This window comes from Protopterus annectens, chromosome 11.part0, assembly GCF_019279795.1.
Source record: "Protopterus annectens isolate FY-2018-M chromosome 11.part0, PAN1.0, whole genome shotgun sequence".
Classification (NCBI taxonomy): Eukaryota; Metazoa; Chordata; order Ceratodontiformes; family Protopteridae; genus Protopterus; species Protopterus annectens.
Genome location: NC_056745.1, coordinates 1085164730 through 1085186226, shown reverse-complemented (window position 1 = coordinate 1085186226; position 21497 = coordinate 1085164730). Strand labels below are relative to the sequence as shown.

At 41.1% G+C, this 21497-nt stretch overlaps 1 protein-coding gene across 1 annotated transcript in view; it reads left to right on the top strand.

The window, feature by feature from the left end:
- The window catches only part of SLC6A15 (solute carrier family 6 member 15), a 587241-nt gene extending 567005 nt beyond the window's left edge, over positions 1-20236 (top strand). Inside the window, exon 17 of the mRNA XM_044088435.1 lies at positions 18806-20236. Coding sequence (XP_043944370.1) covers positions 18806-19183 — 378 coding nt within the window. The 3' untranslated portion in view covers positions 19184-20236. The remainder of the gene's footprint in view (positions 1-18805) is intronic.
- The last annotated feature ends 1261 nt before the right edge of the window (positions 20237-21497 follow it).

The following is a 21497-nucleotide window of genomic DNA, read 5'->3' as shown; positions in this document are numbered from 1 at the left end:
CCCAACAAAATGTCCCGCTCTAACATCCTTCCCTGTTATACACCCAACAGAGCTCTCAGATCTGAAAATTAACTTAATTACTATCCATAAACCTAAACGTCCTGCTGGCCAACTTCTCCTATCTTTCTCACTAGGCAAAAAATGTAATTCCCTTCCCTCCACACTAAGAACCACACCAAACTCAGAAAACTTCAAAACCCAACTATTCAAACACCTGTCCACTAAATGGAAATGTACCTGCCTTCACCCAATCTAATCCAAGGGGGTTCTCGCTCAGGTTCCCAAGCTCTACGACTCTCATAGTTATCTTCCTATGAGCCTATCTAAGCTCACAACAATTTGTATAGCTTCTCTCTAAGCTCTCAACAAGTCCTACAGCTACCCTCACACAGCCCAACCTTGTAAATATTGTAAATAGCATTCTACTGTTGATGTGTGTATGTAAAGCGTATTTACATTTTCTTAAAAGGTTTGTATGTAAACTGTTTCCACACCTAACACATATCTGTTTTCCTCAAATGAAACTGTATGTTCCCTACCTTCAAGCTTAATGAATTTGTTAACTATGCATGATATTGAATTCATTTATGAGTAACTATTCTACATAATATTATCTTTAATATTGACTATCAGTTGTATCTAAATTGTATAATGCATCTTGGAGCTTTTCTCCCCGGGCCTCCGCTGAAAATGGGTCAGTTCGGTCCAGTGGATAATCAAACTGCAGATAAATAAATAAATAAAGCATTGTTATATGTCTTGCACCTATTTATAATTCTCATATGGAATATATCATTTTGGAAAAAAATAGTCATGAGTGTGACATCATGAAATATTTGAAATTTACAAGCTAAGTAACCCCACTAAGCCTGTGACCCATTTCTAGTAAAGATGTTGCACAATCTCATCAAGGAATGGCATGAGTTAAAGTTCGAGTAGGAGCATAGGTTTAAGCAAGGAAAGCTGTGCATGAATGTAAATGGCTAGGCAGAGCATTAGAGACATGATAGCTACCATAAGCAGCAGAAATTGTGGAAAACAAGCACCGGGAGAGTTGACCTCACAGCAATATAGTATTATATGATGCTAGTTTGTAGGTATATAAGACATACCTAGATATAATCTGTTGCTTGATTCAGGAGGGTTTACTTAATATTACTAAGATATATCCTAATAACAAGCTACTTGCTAAACATATACTAAAAATACTGTCATCTAAGACGAGAATATTCAAAACTACAACTAGACCAGTAAACTGAAATAAGAACAGCAGTGGAAAACATGCATTCCCTGCACCCCAAAAACTCAAAATTATTATTTAATAATTTTGAAACTACAAAACTACTAGAGTTGTGTATACAGATATTCCCTATTCTCCATTTATGTGCATTGTCAGAGCAGTTATAGGTTCATATGTAGGTACTAGGCTATTGGCCCTAGGGTCTATACAAGCCCAGCCAAAAAGGTACCCTGGCTTTTGCCACCCAAGAAAATTATTTTCCTGTGCCACTGTCAAGTAGAGCCACGGAGGTGATCCCTGGGGTGAATTTCCTATTTCCCATCCAATCATCAAGATTTTTCTTGAAGAGTGCTAATGAGGAGCTTTGTTTGATAGAAATAGGTAGTTTATTCCAGAGTATGGGAAGTCTCTGGGACAGGAATCTATCCCTCCGGCATGTTCTGTTTATTGTGGTGACAAGGTTTAGGTCCCTAGAGTGTGTAGCTCGGAGGGATTGGGATTTCTTTAAGTGGAGCATGTCCAACAGCTCTGGGTTTGACATAGCTTTGTATGTTAGGCAGAGATCACCTCTGAATAGGCGATATGCGACGGAGTAAAGCTGGAGTTTTTTGAGATAGTCTGCGTAGGGCATCTGTTTGAGGCCGGTAATCCTCTTTGTGAGGTATTTCTGCGGCCTTTCCAGTTGTTGTAGATGTCTTGTGAGGTACATACCAAAAGGGGCATTGTACTCTATAATGGGTCCAATGAGTGATGAGTAGAGGAACAATGCCCTTTTTTCTGGATGAGAAACCTTTTGTGATGAGGTGTGCCACATAGAAGGATTTCCTGACTACTGTGGCGATGTGATTATCAAAGGAGAGACTACTGTCCACCTGTGTCCCAAGGTCTCTTATCACACTTTTGGTGTTAAGTATACTACCGCCTATGTTGTAGTTCATGGGTACAAAGTTTTTACCAAAGGGGATGACAATGCACTTTTTGGCATTGAGCTTGAGGCCATGGCTTTGACACCAGGCATCTGTCTCAGTGAGGCCCTTTTGTAGGATGTCCACATCGTTAGGAGTTCCAATTATGGCTCCTAGTTTGCAGTCATCTGCGAACTTCGTTAGCCAAAGACCTTCTGTGTTAGCCTGTACTTCAGAGAAGTAGATACCAAACAGGAGAGGACCCAGGACTGAACCCTGTGGTACTCCACTTGTCACTAGTCTGAAGTTGGATTTGGAGAGTGCTACTTTCACAGTGTGGGTTCTGTCAGTGAGCCAGTTGTCAACCCATCTTGTGACATAGGGATTTATAGCTAGTTTAGTGAGTTTATTTATAATTCCAGAATGGGGGATTGTGTTGAAAGCCTTGGCAATATCTAGATAGGCTGTGTGAACCACCTTACCCTTGTCTATGGCTTTGGTGACTGCTTCAAAGAAGTCTATCAGGTTTAGGAGACATGATCTGCCTTTTACAAACCTGAACTGGGTGGGATCCAGAGTTTGGAGATTACCAATGTCTTTGTTTATAAGATCCATGGCCTTGCAGACCAGGCTCATCAGGCTAATGGGGTGGTAGTTCCCGGGGTCCATGGTGGCTCCCCCCTTGTGGAGTGGGATAACCGTTGCTGTGCGCCATTCAGCAGGCACAAAGCCTGAGGTGAGGCTATGATTGAACATGGTACTTAGGTGGGGTGCCAGTTCGTTCTGTAGTTCATGTAGAACGCAGCCTGGGATGTTGTCTGGTCCCATGGATGCTGTGTTCTTGGCTTTGGAGAGTGTGGTTTTTACCTGTGCAGCCGTGATTACAGGAACTTTGCATTCTTCCGGTATAGAGATGGGCTCTTATATATTACTTTAGAGGACTACAGGGTGAATCCCCCACATGGGAGATGTAGTCATCCTCCTTATCTCTGAATGATTGTCATTAGCTTATAGGTGACCAGTCCCCCGATCCCAAGAATTGGATTCTAGAGTAATTAATAATGGATTGAAGTACTCAGAAGCAGGCACTCCTCTCCAGTAGTCAGACCCCATACCCACATAGGTACTGGTTCATCATGAGAAGGTTCCCTCTGGTCTTCCCAAGTCTGGGTATGAAGCAGAAATTTGCTGTGTGATGGAAGCTTGAATTATAAGTGCTGAAGCACTCCCTTAGAGAGCCAAGTCAGAAGCATGAACTATGTTGAGTGCAGGCTTTTCCCACTTCATGTTGCCTTTGGCTAGTGTGCAGTCATGTATTTATTCCCAGGTATCACAGTTCCCACTACCAGTCTGTCACCTGCTTTCACCTGCCCTAGCTGATGTCCTTGGGTAGCAAAGGTCACATTACTCCCTGATCCCTTGAATCTCATGAAAATTTAGAAAATCTTAAGGCCTGTGTCTTCAGAACCTTATAGGCAATGAGTCAAACCCACCTTTCCACTTCTCTGTCGGATGACCTTTATAGTTTCATAGTTTCATAGTATAGTACTAGGCTATCTGCCCTGGGGCATTTGTAAGCCTAGCCATAGTGATGTGGCTTTTACCACCCCATGAAATGGTACAAAAAATATACAGAATAAATTCAGAATACTGTGCCTCTGTCTAGTAGTGACACATTGAAGGTCCCCTTATATAATAGAATTAGTTTACTGTGCCCCTGTCTAGCAGTGACACAGATGTGACCCGGGTAACTTACGATCCCCCATCCACTCATCAAGATTTCTCTTGAAGAGAGTCAGTGAGGGGCTCTGCCTAATACGAACTGGGATCTTGTTCCAAAGCAAGGGAAGCCTCTGGGTTATGAATCTATCCCTCCAGCATGTCCTATTCATACTTGTGCCAAGGTTTAAGTCTTTAGCTCTCGTGGTCCTGATGGATTTGGATTTTTGAGGTGGAGCATGTCCATCAGATCCTGATTGGACATGGCCTTGTACGTCAGGCAGAGATCACCTCTGAGCAGGCAGTATGCTACTGAATAGAGCTGAAGTTTCTTTAGTCTGGCAGAATAAGACATATGTTGGAGACCCTTGATCCTCTTGGTGAGGTACTTTTGTGGTCTCTCCAGCTGTTGCAAATGCCGGGTGAGGTACATACCAAATGGGGCATTGTACTCAATCATGGGTCTGATGAGGGAGGAATATAGGGGTACAATGACATCCTTGGATCTGGATGTAAATCCCTTCATGATGAGGTGTGCAAGGTAGAATGTTTTTCTAACCACTTTGGCAACGTGGGTGTCAAATGAGAGGTCGCTGTCGACTTGGGTCCCTAGGTCTCTGATTACTTTTTCCGTACTCAGTGGGTTGCTGTCTATGTGATAATTTGTGGGTACTTTGTTTTTCCCAAAGGGGATGACTATACATTTTTTGGCATTTAGTTTAAGGCCGTGACTCTGGCACCAGTTGTCCGTTTCTGTGAGGCCTTTTTGTAGGATGTGTGTGTCTGCTGGTGTATCGACTATGGCGCCTAGTTTGCAGTCATCTGCGAACTTTGTCAGCCACAGCCCTCCCATGTTTGCTTTAACATCTGAGAAATAAATGCCAAACAAGAGGGGTCCCAGGACAGATCCCTGTGGGGCACCACTTGTGACTGGCTTTAAGTCTGACATTGCTGCAGCAATTTTAACTTTATGGGTTCTGTCCTTTAGCCAGTTTGCAACCCATCTAGTGACATAAGGGTTTACTTTTAAGCTGTTGAGCTTATCTATGATGCCTGAGTGGGGTATTGTGTCGAAGGCCGTAGCCAAGTCCAGGTATGCCGTATGGACTGCTTTGCCCTCATCAATGGCTCTAGTGACTGTTTCGAAAAAGTCAACCAGGTTTAAAAGGCAGGATCTGCCCTTTACAAAGCCGAACTGGGTGGGGTCAAGTGTCTGTAGGTCCCCTATGTCTCTGTTTATGAGTTCCATAATGATTCTTTCCATAGCTTTGCAGACCAGGCTGGTTAAGCTTATGGGGCAGTAGTTTCCAGGGTCTGTAGAGGCACCCCCCCCCCTTGTGGAGTGGGACCACTGTTACTGTACGCCAGTGTTCAGGCACATATCCCGAAGTAAGGCTAAGGTTAAATAGCATTTTTATGTGTGGGTTTAGCTCCTCTTGGAGTTCACGTAACACGCAACCCGGGATACTGTCAGGTCCCATTGATGCTGTGGGTTTTGCTTTGTTTAGGGCAGTTCTCACTTGGACATCTGAGATGACAGGGAGATTACATTCAGCTGGGATAAGTATTTCTTCTTTTGGGGGTGAAGGAGGGGAGAAATTTGAACTGAACCTGTCAGCCAGAATGTTGGCAGTATCTGTGGGTTCAGTGTATTTTTTGTTGTTGTGAACCAACTCTGAGCATATCTGAGGGTTTCCGCCCAGGTTTCTAACATAGCTGAAGAAGGCTTTGTGGTTATCTTTAGTGTCCTTAGCGATTTTTCTCTCAAAGTTGGCCTTGGATGTTTTTATGAGAGAACGTAGTTTTCTGCTAATGTTGATCAGAGATGTCTTCCCTTCATGGGATTTTGCTCTGACATGCAGTTGCTTCCTTCTTTTGCTATACAATTTGTTTATGGCTGAGGTCCACCAGACAGGACGCTTACCTTTGGTGGAGAGGGACTTGGATTTGTTTGGGATTGCATGATCCATGCATTCTTGGAGATGTCCATAGAAAGCATTTGTGAAGGATTCGGCATTGTGGGATGAGGTATCCACTGGCACAGTGGGCTTAAAGGATACCATCTCAGTCTTAAGAAGAGTAAAGTCTGCTTTTGAGAAGTTTTTCACTGTGGTCTTTTGTGCTGGGGGTGGAGGTGGGATATGTATATCCAGGGTGATTAGTTTGTGGTCAGATCTCACTAGTGAGGGGTATACTTCCGGTGTGGAGCATTTTGTCCCCATGTTTGTGATGATCAGGTCTAGTATATTATCTCCCTAGTGGGAGAGGTGACTAGTTGTTCCAGTGCATTTGAATTTATGAATTCCAGGAACCTTTGGGCTAGGGTATTAGGGCTAGAATAATGTACCCAATCTATGTTTGGGTAGTTGAAGTCTCCCAGTATGATGGTATTTTGTGATACATTAATATCCTCCAATGTCTTCAGGAAGGCTGAGTGGGGTTCTTGAGATTGGGAGGGTGGTCTGTAACATGCTACCAGTTGTATAGCAGTTTTGCCTATGGTTAGTTGCACCTGTATGGTCTCTGATGCTTCATGTGTTGCTACTAACCTGGAGGTGTGGGTGTCCTTGATGAATATGGACACTCCCCTCCTTTGTGGTTCGCCCGGTTTTGGGGCCGAAAAGCATGATACGAGGTATAGCCTGGTAGTGCTGGGGTTCTCTCAGGAGCCTTGAAACAGGTTTCAGTTACTGCACAGACGTCGATGTTCTCCATGCTGAGGAGTGCATCAAGTGCCTGCATCTTGAGATTTAGACTTCTGGCTTTGAGCAGCATTACCCTTAGTTTTTTTCCATTTTTGTTTACTAAGGAGGTGGGTTTGTCTTTTGAGCCTTGCCTAAAAAAGGCACTATGGGGGGTGGCAAGAGCCTTAGCCAGTATCCGGAAGCCCAGTGGTGACAGGTGTAAGCCTTCCCTTGCGAAGCAGCGTGGCTTGTCCAACATGTCATCCCAGGCAGACAGACATTGGATCCCCTTAGAATGACACCAGTACTTGAGCCAATTGTTAAAGCTGATCATCTTGTCTTTGTATTGTGGTATCATTCTTAGTGAGGGCAAGATGCTGCTCAGGGTCAGGGTCATACCAGCCTGGGCTACATAATCAGAGAGCTCCTCTATGTCTCTTTTCATGTAGTCCAGGGAGGTACGTCTGAGGTCATTCACACCAGCATGGACAATGACGGAGTCATATTTGTACTTGCTTTGGAGTGACTTGAGTGCGTGTGTTATGTGGCGGATCCTAGCTCCCGATAGACAGCTCACAGTCACCTTCTCCTTGTTCAGCCTGGTCAGCGGGACATCAGTGTGTCTGACTATAGAGTCACCTATTACTAGTGTATCAGGCAAGGTGTTTGGCCTTAAGGGCTGTGATTGGTTGACACACTGATTTATTGAAGTATGTGTTGCATGTGTTTTGTTTTGAGGTGGTGGATTTTTGGATGTCTGCTTTGGGAGCCCCTCTTGTTTTGGTAAGTTTTTTATTAGAGCCTCCGAGTATGTCTTTGTGTTTTTATGTGTTTGGTTTGCAGTTGTGGTAGGTCTATGTGGGACTGGGATTGCTGTGTGTGTGGTTGCCATCTCCTCCTGTCTGGCCATGCCAGCCCTGAGTTGAGAGAGTTCAGCCTCCAGTTTGGCTATATAGTTGCATTTCTCACATGTATTTGTGTTTGTTGGGAGGAGGAGAGGGTTGTCTGTGTACATGAGACAATTGTAGCATTGTCTCAAGATTCCCAGATTGACCAGCTCAATTGGAGACAACGCCAGTAATCTACCACTCAACATGCTAGAACAGTATAAGGGAGTGCTGTACCTTTAAGGAAAGTGGATATTCACAGGGGTGGTAAGTAGATGTAGTGCTTTACTTAGTACGAGAGTACTTACTTAGTAGAGAAGTATTGAGAACAAGTGCTAGGCTTATAATATAGTGAGTAGTCTGGTTATACTGAGAGTAGAGCTTCCTTAAGGGAAAATTTGAAGAGCAGACTTGGCGGAGCCAGAAAAAGTTTAACCAGCACTGCGCTATGCACACAACCTCAAGCAGCAAACGCTGGATTTTAAACAGTGAACTACAAAAGAGCTAGAAATGGTCCAAAACAACCAATTACTACAGCTTCTTGTGCTGAGGTCACTTCCTACAGGGACAGGTAGGCTGCTCAAGGCTCCCCACTCCCACTGGTGAGCAAAGAAACTTCCTTCTATCCAAGTAAGGTAATGGACAACACAGGAACTACACAACAGCCCAGAATACAGCAATGCCTGTAAACTGGTCTAAACTAGTCGAGGAGAGGTGGGAAACAAGGATTATTTTTTTGTTTTTTTGTTTTTTTTCGTAGAAACACACAGAAAATGCAGAAACAGTGATAAATTAGTTACACAGGCTAGCACACTTTAGTGGGCAGCCTCCACAGTTAAATTAAACAAACAGACAAACAAACTTTCAATCAAATTCGACTAAAATGTAATTTTAAGTGCAGATTTTAAAATAATGCAGCAAACAGTTAAAAAACAGTTCAGGCTAATTCAGGGTAAGCTACAGAAGCTAATCCAAGTGAAAAAAAGCAAAGATACTTAAATCCAGAAAGTGGTCGCTTTTCTGAGTTCCCTGCTGCTAGGACCACTCTGCAGAACCACGAGGAGCTTGTCTGAGCAGTATAGCCACAAAAAAACGCCCAGAGGCGGATTTTAAACAGTGAACTACAAAAGAGCTAGAAATGGTCCAAAACAACCAATTACTAGAGCTTCTTGTACTGAGGTCACTTCCTACAGGGACAAGTAGGCTGCTCAAGGCTCCCCACTCCCACTGGTGAGCAAAGAAACTTCCTTCTATCCAAGTAAGGTAATGGACAACACAGGAACTACACCACAGCCCAGAATACAGCAATGCCTGTAAACTGGTCTAAACTAGTCGAGGAGAGGCGGGAAAACAAGGATTATTTTTTGTTTTTTTGGTAGAAACACACAGAAAATGCAGAAACAGTGATAAATTAGTTACACAGGCTAGCACACTTTAGTGGCCAGCCTCCACAGTTAAATTAAACAAACAGACAAACAAACTTTCGATCAGATTCGATTAAAATGTAACTTTAAGTGCAGATTTTAAAATAATGCAGCAAACAGTTAAAAAACAGTTCAGGCTAGTTCAGGGTAAGCTACAGAAGCTAATCCAAGTGAAAAAAAAGCAAAGATACTTAAATCCAGAAAGTAGTCGCTTTTCTGAGTTCCGTGCTGCTAGGACCACTCTGCAGAACCACGAGGAGCTTGTCTGAGCAGTATAGCCAGAAGAAACCGCCCAGAGGCGGATTTTAAACAGTGAACTACAAAAGAGCTAGAAATGGTCCAAAACAACCAATTACTACAGCTTCTTGTGCTGAGGTCACTTCCTACATGGACAGGTAGGCTGCTCAAGGCTCCCCACTCCCACTGGTGAGCAAAGAAACTTCCTTCTATCCAAGTAAGGTAATGGACAACACAGGAACTACACCACAGCCCAGAATACAGCAATGCCTGTAAACTGGTCTAAACTAGTCGAGGAGAGGTGGGAAAACAAGGATTATTTTTTTTTTGGTAGAAACACACAGAAAATGCAGAAACAGTGATAAATTAGTTACACAGGCTAGCACACTTTAGTGGGCAGCCTCCACAGTTAAATTAAACAAACAGACAAACAAACTTTTGATCAAATTCGACTAAAATGTAACTAAGTGCAGATTTTAAAATAATGCAGCAAACAGTTAAAAAACAGTTCAGGCTAGTTCAGGGTAAGCTACAGAAGCTAATCCAAGTGAAAAAAAAACAAAGATACTTAAATCCAGAAAGTAGTCGCTTTTCTGAGTTCCCTGCTGCTAGGTCCACTCTGCAGAACCACGAGGAGCTTGTCTGAGCAGTATAGCCAGAAAAAATGCCCAGAGACGGATTTTAAACAGTGAACTACAAAAGAGCTAGAAATGGTCCAAAACAACCAATTACTACAGCTTCTTGTGCTGAGGTCACTTCCTACAGGGACAGGTAGGCTGCTCAAGGCTCCCCACTCCCACTGGTGAGCAAAGAAACTTTCCTCTATCCAAGTAAGGTAATGGACAACACAGAAACTACACCACAGCCCAGAATACAGCAATGCCTGTAAACTGGTCTAAACTAGTCGAGGAGAGGTGGGAAAACAAAGATTATTTTTTGTTTTTTTGGTAGAAACACACAGAAAATGCCGAAACAGTGATAAATTAGTTACACAGGCTAGCACACTTTAGTGGGCAGCCTCCACAGTTAAATTAAACAAACAGACAAACAAACGTTTGATCAAATTCGACTAAAATGTAACTTTAAGTGCAGATTTTAAAATAATGCAGCAAATGGTTAAAAAAACAGTTCAGGCTAGTTCAGGGTAAGCTACAGAAGCTAATCCAAGTGAAAAAAAAGCAAAGATACTTAAATCCAGAAAGTAGTCGCTTTTCTGAGTTCCCTGCTGCTAGGACCACTCTGCAGAACCACGAGGAGCTTGTCTGAGTTGACACCCCAGGCTTATGTGGAGCAGATTAGACTCTCCTATGAAGTACCTAGAATAGTTTCAGGAAGGTTGAAGACCACTGGGTTTGTCTGCTCCAAACCCTGTCATTAGAGATCCATTAAAGCTGCATGGGGTATACTGATTCTGCCTCGTTTTTCATAAGAAGGTTGATAAAGTTCACATACCAACTTACCAAGCTCCAGTTCTCTTTGGATAGGATCTACAAAGCATTGCTAATTGGGCTTTCCTTTGTATGCAGAGCATTTACATTTTTGTTATCTCTTTTGTTCAGCATAGGTTCAAGATAACACAAAATTGTGACATAAGACAAGAATTCTAAAGCCTTGGGCAGAGTAACAAGAGACTGTATTCCTGTGTTACACTAGGGTTTCACAACCTTGGTTATTTAATTTAGCTGTCTTATTTACTGGCCTTATTGAGGATCTACCCAGTCATCTCCTTGAGTCTGCAGTTAAGGGGGACCTACAGGAGAATCTGGACTGTGATGTCAACAGTGTCATATTATGTGACCTGCTGCTGCAGTGTTGTTTGTACTGGTGCATTGATTAGTGCTGTACACTCAGATGTGTAACTGCACAAGGTGATGTAGCTGGGGTTACCTTCCATTAAGAAAGGACTCAAGAACAAAATGATATGTTCTCATTTCATGGAGGGGTGCTGTTCAGTAGCTGACTCAAGACCTTTTCAGTGGAGGAAGCATGTCATTCCCTCAGGGGAGGGCTTTGATGATACCTCACCTGCTACTTCTACCAAATCCTCTTACAGACCTAGTAAAGAGGAGGAACACTAGGCTAGCCTACCACACAGCCAACATCTTGGCAAGGCCTCCAGGTTTCACATGTTTTTTACCCACCACTGTCAGCTAAGTAGTCCAGGAGGATAACATTACCAGCAATGCTGAAGTTCATCTCAAACTGAAGTACCATCAAACAGAATCAGTGTGTTCTAGGCATGGCCTCCTTCAACACTTTTCTTGATCGCATTTATCCTTCTTCGCTTATGGCTCAATCTATTTCAGCATAACTGTTGAAGCAGGCCCAGACTCTGCTGCTAAACAAGCCACAGAGGCTGTCCTAGTTTTGAAGGCAGAGTTTCTCCCTCCTCTTATTGGCTCTGAATGAGATGGAAAACTTTCAAACTTTGAACCTCAGTGACTTCAAGTCAATACATTTGATACATCTAGTTTTGAATGTTCATCCTGCAAAAGATAGTGCCCTTCCTCCTGCAGGGTGGCTGGATGACACTGCTGGACATTGTAGCTGTCTTTGCTACATCAGAATTTGAAGTCCTTACATCTCCAGTTATCTTTGGATAAGCTCAACAAAGCAAACAGACTCCTGTCACACTTCATGAAAATGCTGGAGAGGATGATTAATAAATGACTACGCAAAGTAGTAGAATGTAAGATGGATGCATTATAGTTGATCTCATGTTTGTAATGAGACAGTGCAGAAAATGCTGGAAAAGAGGATAGAGTTAAACTTAGCATTCCTACATTTGGAGAAAGCATATGAGAAGGTCTCAAGAAAGATGATTTTGGCAGTCTTGTGATTGACTGAAGTAACAGAAACATTGTTAGAATTAGTGCAGGCTATGTACAAGAACCAAATGACACAAGTACAAACAGTATACAGACTCGCAGAGGGACTGTCAGTGGCTGTGGGTGGCATCAGGGTTCAGCTGTGAGCCCCTTCCTGCTCATACTACTGATAAACTACATTCACAAACAATTAGGAGTAGACATATCTACAAAGCTATGCTGTATGCAGACAGTATGGCACTACAGATAGACTCTGAATAGTAACGTCAGCAAATGATAGGGGCAGGAATGCAAAACTAAAGACACGTGGAATGAAACTGAGTACAAACAAGAGAGATGTCGTGGTATCAAATGGGGGGAATCAAAGAAAGCTAAAAACTGAAAAAGAGGGGAAAATAGTGGAACAGGTTAGCAGTTTCAGGTAACTGAGAAGTGTGGTCGAGGAGAAGAGGGTTCAAACCATGAATCAGAGGTGCTGCAGTCAACTGTCACAAAAATGCCAGCAGTAGTGTGTAACAAAAGAATGACAAAGAAGCTAAAAAGTAAGGTGTACATATGTGCAGGTAAGCAGAAGATGATTTTGTGATGATTTCAGAGAAACAAGAAGGTAAGAGGAAACAAAGACATCCGGCCAAGAGATGTTTGGATTACAAGAGAGAAGATATGAACAGTCAGGCATGACCACTGAAGAAGATAGGAGAATGACACTGAATCAGGAGAGGTTGGTACAGCTGATCCAGCACTCTGACCCCATGTAGAAGAGCTGCTGCTGCTGATGATGATGATGATGATGTTGACTATTTAGACCCTACTACCATTAAAGATAGTATTGAAAACACACCGTGCATTGTATGTACACACCTGTAGAATAGAAACTCATTGTGTATATACACATTTGTAAAAACAGCAATGTATTTTCTATCAACACATTTGTAAAACTGAAATTTGTTAGATTTAGCACAATGACTGTATTAGAATTGCATGTCCGTCAAGTTTACATGAAGCAAATATGTGAGCAGTAACTCCATAATTACCCATATCAGATGATGTTTGTACCTATCATGAGTAAAATGAACCCCATCAGCTGCCCTGATGTACCTATTAATGTTTGGCAAACCCAGACCACCCAGCTTAGTGTTTAGCATGACTTTTTTCCCTAGAAACTAACTAGAGGGTTATGGTTATTCCAGACAAAACTTATACAAAAATGTATACTATCCCAACCCAAGTCAGGAATGTGCCTAGTGAGGAAGAGGAATTTAAGTAGCAAGAACCTGATTTTCCAAATTTTGTCAAAGAATGGTACTTTCTGGGGTTTTTTCAGACACTGATTTGTTTTCTAAAGCATAGTAGAAGAAAGTTTTCAGTATCAGTGACCAAATAACTGAATGATGGACTCACTCATATGTCTTGATATTTATGGTGAGTACTTCAGTTTATCCCTACAATCAAAATTAGAAGTTTTAGAGTTGTAAGGCTATCATTAAAAGGGAAGCTCACACTGTTGACCAGATAACTTTTATCCAGGGAGATCCTGAAACATTAAACACCTCTAACCATGCAACGAGAGTCTTAGCAGGTTAAGACAGCCCATAACTCTCAATCTCTTAGTGCAAGAAATCTGGACAAAGCCCGGCAAAAAAGACCCAAAAATAGGGACATATTTTAAATATTTATTTTATAAACTTCGAAAGTTGTCAGAGTAACAGGATTTGTTTCAGCATACATTTTCTGAAGGATTTGAAGTCTGAAACTGTAATGTATGCCATTATCTAGTAACTTCAGTCCTCATAGCATCCAGGTGATTTGCTAGAAAACCACAAATATTATGATGAAGAGACCAAAAATATGATCCAAAAATCGGGACAGTTGAGAGGTATGAGACAGTCATAAGATGCAGTCACCTGCAGACAGGCCAACTGTCACACAGTGATATACCCATCAACTCGATCCCTCATTCTTGACAATGCTGTTTGATGTACACACTAAAAGAAGCAAGGACAATTGGCATTCTTATGATGTACCTCTCATGCAAGGAAAAGGGTCTGATCACCACTGATTCCTAATCACTTATGAAAAGAGTAGTATGTAGAGGTGCTGACACCATGATAGGACATTCCCCCCATAATATTATGTGACCCACAAGAAATCCCAGTGTCAGGTATAACATGTCTTATTAAAATCACTAAACACAGCCACAGCATGGCTATGTTGGCTTAGCCTTTGACAGAGGTGTATGTTACAGAAAATATGCAGCAGGTCTGGACGCCCCTGTTGCTCCATTAGAAAATCATGCTGAGATGTACCTACCATGCTGTGTATTCATTTTATCACTCTACCAACAAGAATCTTCAGTAGTATTGTGATTTCATTTGATAGATGATAAAGCTGTTTACAACTACCTGGGTAAGCAGGGTCTTTACGTTCCTTGTGGAAAGGCTATAATAGAGGTGACCCTGAAAGTATAGGGCAGTAAACCTTAATCTCCACTTTCCTCAAACACTTTCAGGACAATTTGTCTGAGTTCTGTTTTCAAATACTTGTAAAAAATAAGTAAACTTAATTCTTTAGCATATGGTCCAGGTAATTCACCACTTGATTAAGCGAGAAAATGAGTTAATCTTTAGCTGCATCACTAGGTATAGTAGGAATATCATACTTCAGTTGGTATGGGATAGGTGAAAAGTCATGGTTCTGAATTTTTGTAGCATTTAAGTATAGTTTGAGCAGAACACATGCATCTGGTGTTAAAAACAAGCACAAGTGCTGGAGAAATGACACCAGAGCTAGTGGAGTTTTATGAACATGTGATAGGCTTAGTCCACTACAGACTGTCTAAATGTATTGAAGTCAGTTCTTACTGGAAAGGTTAGTGACAGAGTAAGCTATGCACAGTTTGGTCATTGTATCTAAGGAATTCTATACATATCAGAAATTATAGAAATATCCAGCAGAGTACCAGCTGTCTTTTTGAAAATATTAATTATGGACATGAACCGCTGAAGAACAGTAGATATGATATATGTGACAAATAGCAGAAAAATAGTATGAAACAATTGCCTTTGTCATCTGCCTTGGTAGCAAAAAGAGCTTAATCTGCAGAACTAGCTACTCACTTATGTGTGCTATGGCTGCATTGTGTACAACAACAAAACTCTGACTGTGACCCAAAACAGCAGGCACTGATTGGTGACTGATCTCTTCTCTGGAGGAGACACATGTGGAGGGTAAGAGTGAGTGACCAAAGCTGGATCAACCATCCCTGGAGATGGACATGAGCAGCATTGTCTTCTATATTACTGATGTCTACTTAAAACAAGGTGTTACCCACAAATCCATGTGAAAGGTTGAGAAGTTCTCTCACCAAGCAGCTCATGATGTATTCAGAGGTGGGTCTGTATTATATTATTGAAAAGACAGGTCCGTGAATGGCACTTACATCAAAAATGTCATTTAGCGAATTTGCTCTTGTGGGGGGCTGCGCCCCCACACTCCCCGCTAATTATATATACCAACTCCGAGATCGCACTACAGTGAGGAAAGGGCAAATTTTCTGATCTTCACTGTACCCCGATCTCACTATGAACAGTTTGCTGAATGGCATTTTCAATGTAAATGCCATTCGCTGATCTGTCTTTTCGATAATATAGTATAGACCCATCAGAGGTTGCACTCCCCATGGAAGAGAGCATGCAGAGGGGCTTGCAATTGCAAGTAATGGTGTACAAAAGGTAGCCATGAATGGGGTAACATGGAAAAGACTGAATTTGCCTGAATAACTGCAGCAGGAGGAAAGGGAAACTGATAGTTGACAGGAGTGGTGGACAAAAAAGGCACTCTAAAATCCTACATTTTTATCACACTTACAATACCAGCACTATCATGATACTTGCATCTACTGTGAATTGCAATCTAAAAAATAAATAAATAAATCTGTGTGAATTAATTTTCAGATTTAATCCCATTCAGTTTTGTTTTGTTCCTCAATACTTTCACAGAGCAGTGTCAGGGTGTAGGACTGTTTCTTGTGTACATTGCAGTGAGCAGATAAGTGTACTGTCTCAAGGCCAAAACAAAGAAGTAATTTCATTTCTCTTCAAAGAAAGTAAATATTAGAATTATGCCATGCTAAATGACAAGATAAGCAATAATAATAAATAATGACAGACATAACTTTGCTCCCTCCTGATGGTTTATGTGACTGAGGTACAAGGATGGAATAAAATTATCTGAACTTTGTATATCTCATAGTGTTGTAAAGAAGTGTGCATTTCTGGCACATTTTTCATTACTAAAATAATTAAATCTATAAGGTTACTCCTGTATCTCATGGGGGTTCGTAGTTTCATAGGTACTTACCACTTTCTGACAATGTCCCCCATTAAGCATATTTTCTCCACATATCCTTCATGTAAATGTGCAATCACCTATCCAGTTGTCCAGGCTTATTTTAATGGTTGTTGGTGAAGTATTCTGCTTTATAGGTAAAAGTAGCTGTTCTGGAAATGGTATATACATTAGGTTAGGGAACCATCATGCCATCTCTTGACATTGATATGGCAGTATAGATTTAGTTCTCTAAAGATGGTGCGTGTGTTAACCCTGGGATCTCTTTAGGTAAAAGAGTTCAAAGAGTGCTGGTTCAATCATAACATGGAAGGCTAAGCAAGGATCACATCTCAGGCATCTATAGTACACTGAGTAAAAGGGATAGGACTTTTAGTCTATAATAAACTAGCTAAGGTTACTGAGGCCTGAGATCTTTCTGTTGTGGAACTTTTGAGGTCTCTCAAGCTAGTTTAGGTACTTAGCTAGCTACATGGTGAATGGAGCATTATACTCAATAATGGGCCTGATAAGGGATGAATGGCGTGGGACTATAACTTCTTTGGACCTTTAGGATATTACAGTGGTGATCAAAGAAAAATCTGGTTTCATCACACATCCCTGATGACTGTATCACATTTAAGTGGAATTTTATCTATAGGGTAGGCAGTAGTGACTAGTTTTATCAAATGAAACAATGTTGCATTTCTTGGTATTGAGGATAAAACCATAATTAATACACCAAGCATTTGTTTGGTCCAACCCTTGCTAGACAGTTTGAGTATCAAAATGGGATTTGATAACTGCACTGGTTTACAGTCTTCTTTAGCCATAGTAACAGCTTTTATGCCAGAGAAATATATACCAAACAGGAAGGAACCCAAGAGAGATCCTATAGAATACCACTGGTGGCATTTTTCTTTCTAGAGAAAATGCCCACAACTTTAATGGAAGGAGTTCTGTCAGACAGCCAGTTACCAAGAACTGTGCATATGTTAATGCTGAATTGGGAGCTTTTAGAAGTAATCTCTGCAGGTTATAGTGTCAAAGGCATCAGCAAGGTTGAGATAAGCAACTTGTATATAATACATCTTGTTTTATTTCGGTGTCAGCATCATATTCACTACAACAACAACTAATTTGTTTCCCATGCAGTATATCCAGTGCAATATTTAACATTATCCTGCTTTCAGCTATCGCTATAATTTTGCATCAGATGTCTCTCTATTTCTTCTGCCGCAATATTTGCTTGGAACTTTTCTCCCTGAGCTTTCAATAAAAATGGACTGTTTGCTCAGTTGGGAAACTTATTTATCAAAATACGCATATATAAGTAAACAAAATAATCAAGCACTGCATGAATTAAACCAAAAAGAATGTAGAAGAGGTATAGAAAAATCTAATCTGTAACCCAAAATTAAGCATTACCTTCCCTACCAGTTATGGGAATCATTACCTTTATACTCTGTCAATTGTTTATTGACAGTGTTTTATATACATATAGATATATATGATATATATATATATATATATATATATATATATATATATATATTTATGTGTGTGTCTGTATATATATATATATATATATATATATACATATATATATATATATATATATATATATATATGTATGTATATATATATATATATATATATATATATATATATATATATGTATGTATATATGGGTTGCCTTCAGAATCTTGAACTACTGAAATCCCGAATTTCTGTAGCCCGAGACCAGAAGGGTGAAAGTGCAGAATACCGAAACCCCAGAAGCGTGAAATTCAAAATCCCGAAGTTCGGAGATTTTGAATTAGCAGTTCAGGTGTTGCGGTGTGTGAGTGGGTGGTTGGAGATGTAGGTAAGTCTTTGTGTTTTACGGGTTTTGGGTAGGGGCTTTAGTGTGTGTCTGTGTGTTTTGTTAGTGTGATGTGTGTGTGCGAAGGGAATGTAGCTTGTGTGGTGGTGTTTTTGTGCGTTTGTCTGTGTAGTGTGACCTTGGAGTTAGTATATTTATGTAGGGGGTGTGGAGGGGGGTGCAGCCCTCCACATGGATGGTGCAGGGAGGCTTGCCCCCCTTCTTGTATGTAGGGTAGGTGTTTGTGTATGTGAAGGGAGGTGTATGTTTGTGTTTGTGTCTGCAATATGTTTAATGTAGAAGTCGCAATTTTAAATTTCTTGCTTCTGGGGTATCAGGATTTTGGATTTTTGGCTTCATGGTCTCGAGATACTGAAATTCGAGATTTCAGTATTTCAAGATTATGAAGTAAATCCATATATATATATATATATATATATATATATATATATATATATATATATATATGAATTTACTCAAGGTTATACTACTTTTAAAGTCTGCAACTAAGATATGAAAATATCTTACAGTATGAGTGAAGGTTTGCTATAAAAGTTGATATAGTGAGATGGATAAATCAGGGTTGTTTAAGGGTTGATGTACATCATTATAATTAATTTGCCACTTGTTTTGCATCTTGAAATGCTTAACAGTAAAACAATTTTCTGTGTTTTGCTCCTGAACTTTCTAGGCAATTGAGATGCCGGTGCGATATCCATTCTGGGGACTGGTGGTCTGTTTTACTTTGATGATCCTTGCACTTCTTCCTGTCCCAGTGGTCTTAATTATCCGTTTCTTCAATCTCATCGAAGACGAGGATGGCAGTTTGTCAGCTGTATCTTACAAGAGGGGGAGAATGATAAAAGAAGAGAACATACTGGAAGGAGATGACACTAGTCTATTTCATGGTAAAATACCTAGTGAGCTTTCTTCCCCCAATCCCGGGAAGAACATCTACAGGAAACAGTCTGGGTCACCAATCCTTGATGTGGATACTGCTCCTAATGGCCGATATGGAATAGGGTACTTGATGGCTGATATACCAGATTCACCAGAGTCTGTCTTGTAGCCACTGAATGGAAAAATTGAATGGAAAAAATCTTTTTTTTCTGTGTAAATATATAAATCTATACAGAATATTTCTGCACTTAATCCTTAGAGAAACAGCTGATATATCTGTATATGATGTAGATAATCGCTTCTATTTTATTATTGCTTGTATGTTATTGATTGTGTTGTATAAGACTAAAAACTCCCCTTGCAAAGATTAAGCACTCAGCAGTAGCAACTTTCTGCAACAGTAAGATTATGTAAATAGGTACTTATTTCTGAAGATGAAATTGAGTCCATTCAGACTGGATTCCTTAAGATATTTCTTAACGTTTAACTTAAAATTGAAGTGTATATTTTGTGTATATGCATTAGATGATGCAGTAAGCATCAGGAACCAGGACAGTCTTTATTGACTGAATTATTTCAAGATCTGTTTTTGAAGTTGTGTTTCTCATATTTCCTAAATCTCTGTTATGGTGTCATGTTTGCCAGTTATAGGTTATAGGGTCATGGACTGCACAATGACATTCTCGTGTGTACAGAAAATGTCTCTGAAGATTTTTTTTTTTTAATATTGTTTTTGGCCGTCATCAGCTAGTCTCCCCTGGTGTTCTACTGACTCATTTGTTTCCCAGTCTCTGTCCTACTGGCACAACACTCCTTTTTTCCATAAAGTGGCTCTCCCTTTTGCAGGATAAATCAGCCTTTTATTGAGCTATCTTATTCCTGGGCTGACATGATAAAGGTGAGATCCAAGCATCTAGATGTGCACCATCTACAGCTAGTATGGTATTTTCTTTTGGTCCAACTCCTTTGGCTGAATTACATGTTCAGACATTCAAACATGCTTTCTTCATGTGCAACCATGTTTCAGGGACATCTTACTGTGCAATCTGCATGCATTTTCCACCCAAAAGAATTGCATAGTCAGAGCTACCCCTGATCTTCACTAGAGACTGTTCCAGAATCTGACACATTGCACACGCACTCAATTCACTCCACAACAAGTACAAGTATGACTCTGTCACTGTCCATGTGGGTGTGAATGACCTGAGACGTACCTCCCTGGACTACATGAAAAGAGACATGGAGGAGCTCTCGGATTATGACGCCCAGGCAGGTATGACCCTAGCCCTGAGAAGCATCCTACCATCACCCAGAATGATACCGCAGTACAAGCAGAAAATGATTGACTTTAACAATTGGCTAAGTTTCTGGTGTCATTCTAAGGGGATCCAGTATCTGTCTGCTTGGGATGACATGACTGACAGACCTTAGTGCTTTGCCAGAGATGGCCTGCATCTGTCACCCCTGGGTTTCCAGATACTGGCTAAGGCTCTTGCCACCCCTATAGTCCCTTTTTAGGCGATGTTCCAAAGACCAAATTACCACCATAACAGATATAAATAAATGCAATCTTAGGGTCATGCTGCTCACTGCTAGAAGTCTAAATCTCAAGATGCACTTGCTCGAAGCATCCTCAAAATGGAGAACATCGACATTTGTGCTGTAACGGAAACCTGGTTTAAAGCAGCAGAAAGCACCCCTGCACTACCAGGCTATAACTCATTCCACACCTTTCAGCCCCAGAACATGGACTGAAGCTCCAAAGGCAGTGGTGTCTCCATATTCATAAAGGATATGTACACCTCCAGACTAGTAGCCCAGCATAACGCATCTGAGATACATCAGGTACAACTAACATTGGGTAAGATGGTGATTCAGGTCGTAGCCTGCTATAGGTCCCCAACCATGTCCCAAGACTCTCACTCCATGTTCCTAAGCACCCTGGAAACTATTAGGGTCTAACCCAACACTCTCATACTAAGTGACTTCAACTACCCCTCCAACAGCTGGGAAAACTACTCATGAACCAATACACAGGCCCAACGCTTCCTGGAATTCATCAATTCCAGTGCCTTGGACCAGCTGACTTTTACCCTCACTAGAGGAAGCAACATCCTTAACCTGGTTATTACTAATATGGGCAGCCATTGCTCTGCACCAATAGTCAATTCCTCCCTGGTTATATCTGACCACAAACTAATCATCATGGAAATCCACATCTCACCCACAACCCCCGCAAAGGTAACCACCATGAAAAACTTCTCCAAAGCTGACTTTGGGCTCCTAAAAAAACAGAGGTGGCTATCTTCACGGCACCCGTGTCAATGGAAAATAGATGCATGACTGCCGAATCATGCACCAATGCAGTGTACGAACAGTACATAAATGCATGGAACTAGCCATACCCAACAGAACCAAGATGCTCTCCTCCAAAAAAGGAAGCTAATCTGGTGGTCCCCTGCCATTAATAAACTCTTCAATAG